At 43.5% G+C, this 12,500-nt stretch overlaps 2 protein-coding genes across 4 annotated transcripts in view; one reads left to right on the forward strand and one right to left on the reverse strand.

Annotated features, from left to right (window-relative positions):
* Positions 1-12,500, forward strand: part of ift140 (intraflagellar transport 140 homolog (Chlamydomonas)) — a 43,696-nt gene that overhangs the window by 11,179 nt on the left and 20,017 nt on the right. For 2 of the 3 annotated variants that reach the window (XM_058387104.1, XM_058387097.1), the window contains exons 16-19: positions 718-862; positions 949-1,080; positions 1,260-1,295; positions 1,469-1,668. In XM_058387104.1, the coding sequence (XP_058243087.1) occupies positions 718-862; positions 949-1,080; positions 1,260-1,295; positions 1,469-1,668 (513 nt within the window). The remainder of the gene's footprint in view (positions 1-717; positions 863-948; positions 1,081-1,259; positions 1,296-1,468; positions 1,669-12,500) is intronic. The other variant, XM_058387113.1, reaches the window with a different exon arrangement.
* Positions 7,792-12,500, reverse strand: part of tmem204 (transmembrane protein 204) — a 15,681-nt gene continuing 10,972 nt past the window's right edge. Inside the window, exon 3 of the mRNA XM_058387126.1 lies at positions 7,792-9,989. Coding sequence (XP_058243109.1) covers positions 9,745-9,989 — 245 coding nt within the window. The 3' untranslated portion in view covers positions 7,792-9,744. The remainder of the gene's footprint in view (positions 9,990-12,500) is intronic.

The raw sequence follows: 12,500 nt of genomic DNA on the forward strand, positions 1-12,500 counted from the left end.
CAGTCCTCTCCACACATCACGGACATTATGTGATATCTGCTCCTCCAGTTTCCTCCTGTAACTCTCCTTACACCGTCTCATCTTGTATTAGAGTTCCTTCTGAACTCTTTTAAGCTCCTCTTTATCCCCTGAAATAAAAGCCCTCTTCTTCTCATTTAGCAGGTCTTCGAGCTCAGGGGTCACCCAGGGTTTATTATTGGAGAAACACCGTACCCTTCGAGATGGTACAGTATTCTCCACACACAAATTTATATAATCCGTGATGCAGTGGGTGAAACCATCAATGTCCTCGCCATGAGAGCTGCAGAGTGTCTCCCAGTCTGTATTATCGAAACAGTCTCTCAGTCTCTCACAGGCATCCTCGGTCCAGATCTTCACAGACCTTTTCTGAGGTGGTTCTCTTTTTACCCTGGGTGTGTATTCAGGAAGCATATGGACAAGGTCTGAAAAAAAGAGTACAAAGCATACTGCAAAAGTAACCAGCTTGGACCCCTTAGTTGTGTAGTTGCATGAGGATTTGATAAAGTGCATAAAAATACAACAAACACACCAAGAAACATTAAACAAAACAAAAAAAAGCAGAAAAGAAGGCAGAGCTGCTGTGACTGTCTGCCACTCATCCAAGATAATCCATAATGCTATTGACACAAACTCCTACGAACTGGAGGTATGACTTTTGTGTGTGTGTGTGTGTGTGTGTGTGTGCGCGTGTTACAGTGCCCAACATGAGGAGGCCGAGCTTGCAGGTCGTTATCCATTCTCTCAGTTCTGGGATGAGAGTGAGCCACGCCTCTTTGTGTGCGAAACAGTTCTAGTGAACTCTGAGTACCACATCACCAACCACTCACATGCTACAGACAAGGTACAATACACACACACACACACACACATAGACAGGTGGATGTTAGGTGGATGTGTTTATTTGTGTGTTTGTGTGTATTTGTGAAGGTGGGTGTGTCGGTGGTGACGTTCTTCATGACTCAGGAGTATGGTCTCCTCCTGCATGACTCTCAGCCTAGACCTGCTGCTCTGCAGGGATTACTGGCACTGGATACACCATACTACTACTACACCTGCAAGGTACACACACACCCACACACACACCCACCCACACACACACACACACACATTCCTACAATGTTCCATCTTTTCCATTTTTTTCTTCAGTTTTTTTCCTCCCATCAGCAGCCTTTTCTCTTTATTTGCATGTTTGTTTGTTTTTTCTTTCTGCCTTATTCTTCATCCGCTCTAACGGTCAGCTCTTGTTTCGGAGAGGCGGAGTCTTTCTGCCCCATGTGAGTAAACATCTCTGCTCTATCTCTTATCTGCTGTCTTTTATTTCATTATTTTTCTGAAGAATTTTTATTTTAAAAAGAGATTTCATTTACATTTCATTTACCCTTTAATAATGGAGTCAAAACAGCTTCATTAGATAAGGCATTGATTTTTTGTGTGTGTGTGTTTGTAGCCAGGAGAGCTGGACACAAGCTCCCTGACCCCTGCTGCAGTTCCCTCCTCCTGCCACATGGTGGTGCGGCGAGCTCTGCGTGACTTTGTTGGTTTGGAGGAGTGTGAGAAGCAGACCAGAGACGCCATGCTGAACTTCAGCTTCTATCTCACCATCGGGGACATGGATGAGGCCTTCAGGGCCATCAAGCTCATCAAGAGGTGCACACACACACACACACACACACACGTACGTGATCCCAGAATCCCAGAGAAAGACAAGGACGAACTGTGTGTAGTTAACATGAATCTACCAGCACCCTGCTTCACTGTGGGGGTAGATTTATTACAATTAACCCCAACACACACATCTTCACTCGACTGTGACACCTCGGGGGCAACAGGGGGCAAATAATTGCCTAGAAAACACAGGAGAGACACGGAACAAGTGAGGATTAGATTGAAATTCACAGTAATAATATTAATAATAATTTAGCATGGTAAAGAGTTTTAACACACACATACATACACACACACACACACACACTTAAAAGCATGGCAGTGTGGCACTGAAGGCATTGTCTTGCACTGAATAGCTGAATATTTGAATATTCTTCTGTGTGTGTGTGTGTGTGTGTGTGTGTGTGTGTAAGCGACGTGTATTTCCCTGCACCATACCCAGGACTGGAATAGCTCATTTCCTATCTCGCCTGCACACAGCAGACGTGCAGATGGGCACATGCCTGCGACACACACGTACAACAAGATGCTGCAATGGGTGGTGTGTGTGTGTGTGTGTCTACACAATGCTTGAAAGAACTACTACTTTGTTGAAGCCCCATTTACTCCACCAGACTGATGATCTCCTGAACCCTGAACACAGCCTTAGATCTTCTTCTTCCTTTTTTGGGTCATTATCATGCTGGAAGGTGAAACTTTTCTTCATCTTCAGCTGCCTATCAGAGTCCTGTAGGATTTGTGCCAAGGTAGACTGCTGTTTGGAGCAATCCATGTGTCCTTCTGTCCTAACCAGAGCCCCCAGTCCCAGCTGAACAGAAGCAGAAGCATGGCATGATGCTACCACCCACATGCTTCACTGTAGGGATGGTGTTCTTCAGGTTAACTGACCTATCTTTTATGTTCTACATTGGTCTTATGAACATTTTGGCATGTGGTAGCTTAGTAGTTAAAGTCTTGGACTACCTGATCAGAAGGTTGTGAGTTCAAATCCCTGGTCCACCAAGCTGCTAGGCCCCTGAACAAGGCCCTTATCCCTCAGTTGCTCAGCTGTATAAAATGAGATAGCATGTAATAAGTTGCTATGGATACAGGATAAGGACATCTGCCATGTACCGTAAACGTAAATTTTGGTATGTTACATGTGCAGAACACAAGAGATCGGTGTTGCACTGGTGGCTCAACTGGTTAAGACTCTGGGTCAGGGTTCAAGTCTCAGTACCGCCAATCTGCCACCACTGGGCCCTTGAACAAGCCCTGCTCCAGGGGCACTGCATCATGGCTGACCCTGAGCTCTGACCCCAACCCTCCAAGAATGAAATATCTGAGTAAAGAATTTCAGAATGCTGGAATGTACACTGACCAGGCATAACATTATGACCACCTGCCTAATATTGTGTTGGTCCCTGACCCGTCCTGCACTGTGTATTCTGACCCCTTTCTATCAGAACCAGCATTAACTTCTTCAGCAGTTTGAGCAACAGTATCTCGTCTGTTGGATCGGATCACACGGGCCAGCCTTCACTCCCCACGTGCATCAATGATCCTTGAACGTCCATGACCCTGTCTCCGGTTCACCACTGTTCCTTCCTTGGTCCACTTTTGATAGATACTGACCACTGCAGACCGGGAACGCCCCACAAGAGCTGCAGTTTTGGAGATGCTCTGATCCAGTGGTCTAGCCATCACAGTTTGGCCCTTTTGGTCAAACTCGCTCAAATCCTTACACTTGTCCATTTTTCCTGCTTCTAACATCAACTTTGAGGACAAAATGTTCACCTGCTGCCTAATATATCCCACCCACTAACAGGTGCCATGATGAGGAGATACTCAGTCTGATTCACTTCTCTCAGTGTTATGGTTGATCGGTGTATATGTGACAAATTAAGGCTACTTAACATGGCAGGAGTGACCAGAACTCTCCAGATGTTGCTACAGCTCCGTTAATATTAATAAATGTATTATCATTTAATCAATTTTGAGACACGTCCTGTTACTGTGGTGCCTTATTTTCTCCAGTACAGTTAAAATAACACGATGCACTAATTAACGTTGAATTTATTGAGAAGGTTGTGGAATATGCTAGAACTTTCATTCTTTTATCTCTACTCTGAATATTCAAGCTCTTACCTGTTCAGATTAAAGCCACATTGGATTTCTGTTCTATTCCTGTTTATCTGAATACAAAACTAGTGAAATAGTTCTCTGTCTTCTTTTGCCGTCTACCTTTCCCCCGTACACAGTAGAGGGGGAGAAACCTCACGCCTGTCACTGGGTCAGAGGATTATTTCAACAGATCAGTGACGTAAAATTAAATAGCAAAGCCGAGCTGATGCACTGTGTTAAATATCCACTTATTTGAAATATCAGTGACTTCTTCTAAAATCTCCAGAGTTCCCCCTGGAGTCTCTTAGAGCTGTGTAACAAAGCAACAACGTCATGTTACATCACTAAAATGGAAATGAACCTCACAGATCATGTTTTTTCCTCAGTGTTACAGTGTGTGTGTGTGTGTGTGTGTGTGTGTGTGTGTGTAAAAGAAGAAAGGGGAAAAGAACAGGATTTAACACAGGTGATGACAGGTTGAGGGTGAGCAGCTATTGATTGTTATTTTCAGCATGCACACACACACACACATACACACACATACACACACAGAGAGAGGGATCTATTGTGCTGGTTCCTGTGCCAGTGACACATAGCCGGTTGTATTACTGGTTGTCCAGAAACACCTTCCTGGTCGTGAACCTCTGATCTTTGTCCTCTAATAGAGCTAAGAGAACTTAAACACACCATACATTTCATACACACACACACACACACACACACTGATACACAGCACTGACACTGGAGACTGCTTCACCACTTCTCACACACACACATACACTGACACACACACACATACACACACACACACACACTGATACACAGCACTGACACTGGAGACTCCTTACACATTCAATTCAATTTATTTGTATAGCGCTTTTAACAAAGAGCATTGTCTCAAAGCAGCTTTACATGAGAAACAGCATAAGAAAACAACAAACATATAAACAGACAAACAGACAGACAGTCCTAGATGTTATCCCAAGTGAGCAAACCTGAGGTGACTGAGGCGACTGTGGCAAGGAAAAACTCCCTTAGATGGTAAGAGGAAGAAACCTTGAGAGGAACCAAACTCAAAAGGAAACCCATCCTCATTTGGGTGACAGCGGAAAGTGTGATATGAACAGTGTCCTTTCTGCATTTATGTGTGGTCAGTTGTGTGATGCCGATACAGCATGTGTAGAATGTTGTGTAAATTAATAAGGAGGTTGTTGTCGTCCACATAAGGTTGGCAGAGTTGCTTTGAATACCTCAATCCTCACAAAGCAGAACCCGGCTGGAGCTGGTCCATCTCCGGATGCCACTGGAGCACAGTCTCTGTATGCCTCGGGATGGGTAGAAGAAGGGAAACAATGGAACAGCATTAGCGTAGCTGCTGTTCATAATATTAGCAGCACTAGATGATAATGTGTATTTAATCAGATGTACTGGAGCACAAGGTTATGGGATGTGTTAGATGAATGCCAGGATAAAGAGATAAGTCTTTAGTCTACATTTAAACTGGGAGACTGTGTCTGAGCCCCGGACACTGTCAGGAAGACTATTCCAAAGTTTAGGAGCTAAATACGAAAACGCTCTACCCCCTTTTGTGGACTTTGATATTCTGGGAACTGCCAGAAGTCCAGAGTTTTGTGATCTTAAAGAGTGTGGTGGATTGTAACGTGTTAGAAGACTGGAGAGATACATGGGAGCTAAACCAATTAGAGCCTTGTATGTGAGTAGAGCTAATTTATAGTCAATTCTAAGTTTAACAGGTAGCCAGTGCAGGGATGATAATATTGGGGTTATATGATCATATTTTCTTGACCTGGTAAGAACTCTGGCGGCTGCATTCTGGACTAACTGTAGCTTGTTTATTGAAGATGCAGGACAAACACCTAGTAATGCATTACAGTAGTCCAGTCTGGAGGTCAGGAATGCATGAACTAGTTTTTCTGCATCAGATACAGATAAAATGTTCCTAAGCTTGGCAATATTTCTAAGATGGAAGAAGGCTGTTTTTGTGATATAGGAAATATGATGTTTAAAGGATAAGTTGCTGTCTAATATTACACCCAGGTCTTTCACTGTCCAGCTAGTAGTAACAGTGCATCCTTCTAGATGCAAGCTGAATTGCGAGAGCTTCTGTGTACTGGTTTTTGGACCAATAAGTAATATCTCTGTCTTATCAGAATTCAGTAATAGAAAATTATCGGTCATCCAATCTTTAATATCTTTAACACACTCAGTTAGTTTAGACAAATTAGATATTTCATCTGGTTTTGATGAGATATATAACTGGGTATTATCGGCATAACAATGGAAACTAATCCCTTGTCTTCTAATGATGTTACCCAATGGAAACATGTATACCGAGAAAAGCAGAGGTCCTAAAACTGACCCTTGTGGGACCCCGTATTTCACTGGCACTACACTGGACAGTTCTCCATTGAAATCTACAAAGTGGTATGGATCAGACAGGTAGGATCTAAACCATTTTAATACCTGTCCCTGCATACCTGTGTGATTTTGTAAGTGATCTATGAGAATATTATGATCTACAGTGTGGAAGGCAGCACTAAGATCAAGCAGGACTAAAATCAAGATGCAGCCTTGGTCCAAAGCTAAGAGCAAGTCATTAGTGATTTTAACTAGTGCAGTTTCTGTACTATGATGGGGCCTAAAACCTGACTGAAATTCTTCATGGATATTGTTTTTCTGTAGGAAGGAGCATACTTGAGCTGACACCTTTTCTAATATTTTAGATATAAACAGAAGGTTTGAAATCAGTCTGTAATTTGATATTTCATTAGGGTCTAGTTTCAGTTTCTTAAGAAGAGGCTTAATAACTACTAACTTGAGAGATTTTGGGACATGACCTGGATATAACGAGGAGTTAATAATATTGAGAAGAGGCTCTCCAGCTGCATGTATCACTTCTTCTTTTAGCAATCTAGTTGGAATTGGATCTAGCAAACACGTTGTTGATTTAGCCGTGGTGATAAGTTTATTCAGCTCTTCCTGTCCTATGCTGGTAAAGCATTGTAGCTTTAAGTGTGGAGCTATAAGCTGGTCTGGATCACCAGATGCCGTCAATGGTTGAACATCCAATATTTTGTTCCTGATGCTATCAATTTTTTCAGTGAAGAAATTCATGAAGTCCTCACTACTAAACTGTGCTGAAATACTCTCTCCAGAAATCTGATGCTTTGTTAGTTTAGCTGCTGTACTGAATAAGAATCTGGGATTGTTCTGGTTTATATCATTTTGATTAGATGCTCAGCCCTAGCAGCTTTTAGAGTCTGTCTATAGCTGGACAAATTGTCTCTAAATGCAATTCTGAAAACTTCTAATTTGGTTTTCTCCACTTTGGCTCGAGGTTACGGGTTGCTCTCTTGAGGGTGTGAGTATGACTATTATACCATGGTGCAGGTGTTTTATCTCTGACCTTTTTTAGTCGGATGGGGGCAACAGTGTCTAGTGTGCTGGTGAAGATAGTGCCTATGCTGTTAGTTACTTCATCTAAATCATCTGCATTTAGGGGTCTAGTAAGAAGTTGAGACAGATCTGGCAGATTGTTTATGAATCTGTCTTTAGTGGTCAGAGTTATAGTTCTACCAAGTTTATAACGTGGAGAGACGTGTCTAATATGTTCTACAGGTAGAGTGTACACTAAGAGGTGATGGTCTGTGATGTCATCACTTTGAGGTAGGATATCTATATCAGTGACATCAGTCCCGTGTGATATAGTGTGTGATTAAAATGATGAGTTGGTCTATTAATGTTTTGTTTAACCCCAAAGGAATTTAGTAAATCTATAAATGCGAGTCCAGAGTGCATCAAAACTATTATCTGAGATCAGTTCATTAACAATAAGTGCTTTAGGTACAAGAGATCGAATGTTCAGAAATCCACACTTCTGTACAACACACACACACACACACACTCACTCACTGATACACAGCACTGACACAGGAGACTCCTTCCATAAACACACACACACTAGTTAGTCTCAGTCAGGGAAAAGGTTGAAATAAAGTTTATTATATTACAATATTACATTTATTACATATTACTATTATTATTATTATTATCTCTCTAATACGTCATTACTATCGAGTATTTAGTCCTGATCAGGGTAAAAGTGACCGTCTGTATAGAGTGCTGGTTTATACACGTGATACTATCTTGATTAAAATTCTATTATATAATTCAGCTCAACTCTATAGAGTTAAATACAGGTACCATAAATACAGGGACCAGAGTGACCAGAGTGACCAGTGAGACGCCTGTCTGTCTCTACATTACAGACCTTGTGTAAAAGTCTGCGCTCTGTCCGTGATCACCCTCAGTGGACCAGGAAGCGTTTAAAAAAACACATTACTCACTTCATAAACTCTTTGGTACCAAATGATCATTGTCTCTTTCTCTGTCTGTCTGTCTGTGTGTCTCTCTCTCTCTCTCTCTCTCAATCTGAACAAGTGTCTATATTTTACTCGTTGTGTCAAGAGAGAGGATTAAAGTCAAGATCCAGCTTGATTTTGTGCTCCAGTTCAGTATACTGGGTGCTGCGGTCACTCCAGCTGTCCTAGTGCTCCGTGTGTGTGTGTGTGTGTGTGTGTGTGAGAGAGAGAGAGAGTGTTGATATATATATTATTCAGGATATGAGCAGAGTCTCTCCACTTCACTGTATTTCTCCAAAAGTCCCACATCAGCCATGTCCTCCTGCTCAGTGCTGTTTGTGTGTGTGTGTTAAATTGTACTTGATATGTTTTCATGACTCTCCACCTGTAAGAAACTCCATATAATTTATAAATATTCTACACTGCATACGTTATGTGAGTAATAAACACTCTGTGTGTGTGTGTTGCAGTAAAATACAGAGTGACAGTGTGGTGTTGCACTAAAGCAAAGTTGATTCTTTTCCTATAACAGAACTGAGAGAGAGCGAAAGGAGAGAGAGAGAGAGAGAGAGAGAGAGAGAGAGAGAGAGAGAGAGAAAGACAGACGGAGAGAGAGACGGAAAGACAGACAGAGGGAAAGAGAGAGAAACATAGATGAAAGAGAGACAGAAAGACAGACCAGGAGAGAGAGAGAGAGAGAGAGACAGGGGGAGAGAGAGACAGAAAGACAGACCAGGAGAGAGAGAGAGAGAGAGAGAGAGAGAGAGAGAGAGAGAGACAGGGGAGAGAGAGACAGAAAGACAGACCAGGAGAGAGAGAGAGAGAGAGAGAGAGACTGGGGGAGAGGGAGACAGAAAGACAGACAGGGAGAGAGAGAGATTTCAGCATGAATTTCAGTTGATTATTTTCCTATAACAGAACTAAGTGTTTTATTCCTCTTACACTGCACTTCTGTGTTTATTCATAAATCTCCTGAAGCACTCTTCATACTTTTTACCCTTTTATAGTTACATTTAATCTCCATGAGATGAGTTAGTTCTGCTTCTTACATGCGCTGTAGCAGCTATAAACAGTCTCTCCCTCACCAGGCTCTCTGTGTCCTGTCTCTCGTCAGGTTTCTGAGAAACTCTTCATCTTAAACCTCTGACACTGGAGACTCCTCCCATAAACTCCTTCCAAAAAAGACACTTTTTAAAGACGCGTGTTTACGCGGTGCATCCGCCGGACACGTCCCTGTGAATACGATGTTGCTATGGAAACTGTAACCTATTAGAACAAGTGCATTAGTATATACCTGCGCTACTGTCAGAGCTGCTGTTAGAGAGAATTAATCAACCCCTGATCCACCAATCAGAGCGCAGGATTCAGCAGTGTTGCTGTAATTAAATATTCCTTTCAAAGTTAGCTCAAAACATCTTTATAAATGTTCTTGTTGAAATAGAAACATGTTGGAGAACTCTCTTAGGCCTGTCTGTGTGTGTGTGGTGTGGTGTCTGTGTGTGTGTGTGTCTGTCTGTGTGTAGTGTGTGTGGTGTGGTGTGTGTGTGTGTCTGTCTGTGTGTGTGTGTGTGTGTCAGCATGGCGACTCCACATATTCATTGTCTATGCGCGGTGTGAAGTTCATGGCGAGCGAGCGGCTGATGACGATGACGGGCGGTCCCGTGCAGTCGTCACGGCGATGCAGAATGTTCCATATCAGCAGGGCAGCAGCCAGCGTGGCCAACAGACCCGCAGCAATGTTCACATAGCACGAGTACGACAGGTGTGTGTACAGCCCGATCCTGTAGAACGACACCAGGCCAATCACCAGCACGAAACCTGCAACACACACAACATGGGAGTGTTTATACACAGGTGATGTGTGGGGGTGTCAGGAGAGAGAGAGGGAAAGAGAGAGAGAGAGAAACACAGATGACAGAGAGAAAGAGAGAGAAAGACAGACAGAGAGAGAGAGACTGAAAGACAGACAGGGAGAGAGAGACAAAGAAAGAGAAAGACAGACAGACAGACAGACAGACAGGGAGGAAGGGAGAGAGAGAGAGAAAGAGAGAGACTGAAAGACAGACAGGAGAGAGAGAGAGAGGGAAAGAGAGAGTGGGGCAGAAAGACAGGCAGGGTGAGAGAGAGACAAAGACAGGGAGAGACAGACAGAGGGAGAGGAGAGGCAGAAAGACAGACAGGGAGGAAGAGGGAGACAGAAAGAAAGGGAGAGACAGACAGAGGGAGAGAAGGAGAGACAGACAGGGGAGAGACAGAGAAAGACATCATGATTTCACCATGGCTTCCTATCTGACTCAGTTTCTCATAACCCGACTTATTTCTGTCTCGCTTTCATGCTGCCGGTCCTCTAAGTGGAAACAGTTGAAAGGAATCTGATTGGCTGAGTGATGTCAATTGACTTTACAACAAGGGCACTGACCCCGCCCCCTTCCGCATGGTCAGAAGGAAGTATGTTATTAATAATCCCTGTTCCCAGAAACCCGGTGACCGCCCATTACACAGTCTGTTTGTTCCAGTATAAACATCTCTGTGTGTGTGTCTGTGTGTGTGTCTGTGTGTGTGTCTGTGTGTGTGTCTGTGTGTGTGTCTGTGTGTGTGTGTCTTTCTCTGTCTTTTTTTGGTGTTCTGTAATCTCACCGGTTTCCTTCCACTCTCTTCCATTCATCCTTCCTTCCTTCCACCCCTCCCATGCAACCTAACCTGAGTAACACACACACACACACCGGCCTGGACAGTGTGTGTGTGTGTGTGTTGTGTGTGTGTGTGTGTTGTCTGTGTGTGTTCCTTCTCACACATTTCCTTTTCATTGAATTTGTGTTTAATTCTCAGTGACTTACAAAAGCTGTTCATGACCTCCAGCTCTGTGTTTGTGTGTGTGTGTGTGTGTGTGTGTGTATGAGGGAGAGACAGACAGAGAGAGGTAGAGAGAGACAGAAAGACAGACAGAGAGAGGTAGAGACAGACAGAAGACAAAGAGAGGGAGAGAGAGAGACAGAAAGACAGAATGGGAGAAAGAAAGACAGACAGGGTGAGAGAGACAGACAGAACGACAGACAGGGAGAGGGAGACAGACAGAGGGTGAGACAGAACGACAGACAGGGAGAGGGAGACAGACAGAGGGTGAGAGAGAGACAGACAGAGGGTGAGACAGAATGACAGACAGGGAGAGAGAGACAGACAGAAAGACAGACAGAGGGTGAGAGAAAGACAGACAGAAAGACAGAGAGACAGACAGAGGGTGAGAGAGAGACAGACAGAAAGACAGAGAGAGTCAGACAGAGAGACAGACAGAGGGTGAGAGAGAGACAGAAAGACAGATGAATGTTTTGATATTTTGGTCTTGATCCCTGGGTTTCAGTATTTTTCTCTGCAGTAAGCTGAGCTCGGATATTGGTTTCTGTGCCTCGGCTTCTCGTGACCTCTCATCCTCATCCTGTCATCAAAAGATAACACATTCAGACCGGAGAACTTCCAGGGAAAGCACCGCTGAGCTTCTCGTCCCTGAAGGGATGGTAGTTTAGTTTAAATCTCTCTGAAAGTGTTCTTCATACCAACGGCACAAAAACTCACAAACCGCACATTATCATAGATATGAATAAATGTTACTATTGACTAGAGATGTACATACACACTAATCAGGCATAACATTATGACCACCTGCCTAATATTGCCAAAACAGCCCTGACCCGTCCTGCACTGTGTATTCTGACCCCTTTCTATCAGAACCAGCATTAACTTCTTCAGCAGTTTGAGCAACAGTATCTCGTCTGTTGGATCAGATCACACGGGCCAGCCTTCTCTCCCCACATGCATCAATGAGCCTTGAACGTCCATGACCCTGTTTCCAGGTCACCACTGTTCCTTCCTTGGACCACTTTTGATAGATACTGACCACTGCAGACCGGGAATACCCCACAAGAGCTGCAGTTTTGGAGATGCTCTGATCCAGTGGTCTAGCCATCACAATTTGGTTCTTTTGGTCAAACTCGCTCAAATCCTTACACTTGTCCATTTTTCCTGCTTCTAACATCAACTTTGAGGACAAAATGTTCACCTGCTGCCTAATATATCCCACCCACTAACAGGTGCCATGATGAAGTGAATAAGACAGATGATCCCCTGACTGGTCAGTGGTCAGAATGTTATGCCTGATTGGTGTAGAACAAGCTGGATGACTGGCTGCATAACAGTAACAATGATACTTACTCCTGCTGGTGATGAACATGAACATCGCTTCTGCAGTTAACACCCAGTGTGTATCTTTACCGTATTGTGTGTGTGTGTGTGTGTGTGATGACGTCACACTCTTAGGTGAGTGCACAGGTACAC

This window comes from Hemibagrus wyckioides, linkage group LG01 (genome assembly GCF_019097595.1).
Source record: "Hemibagrus wyckioides isolate EC202008001 linkage group LG01, SWU_Hwy_1.0, whole genome shotgun sequence".
In the NCBI taxonomy this organism is placed as follows: Eukaryota; Metazoa; Chordata; class Actinopteri; order Siluriformes; family Bagridae; genus Hemibagrus; species Hemibagrus wyckioides.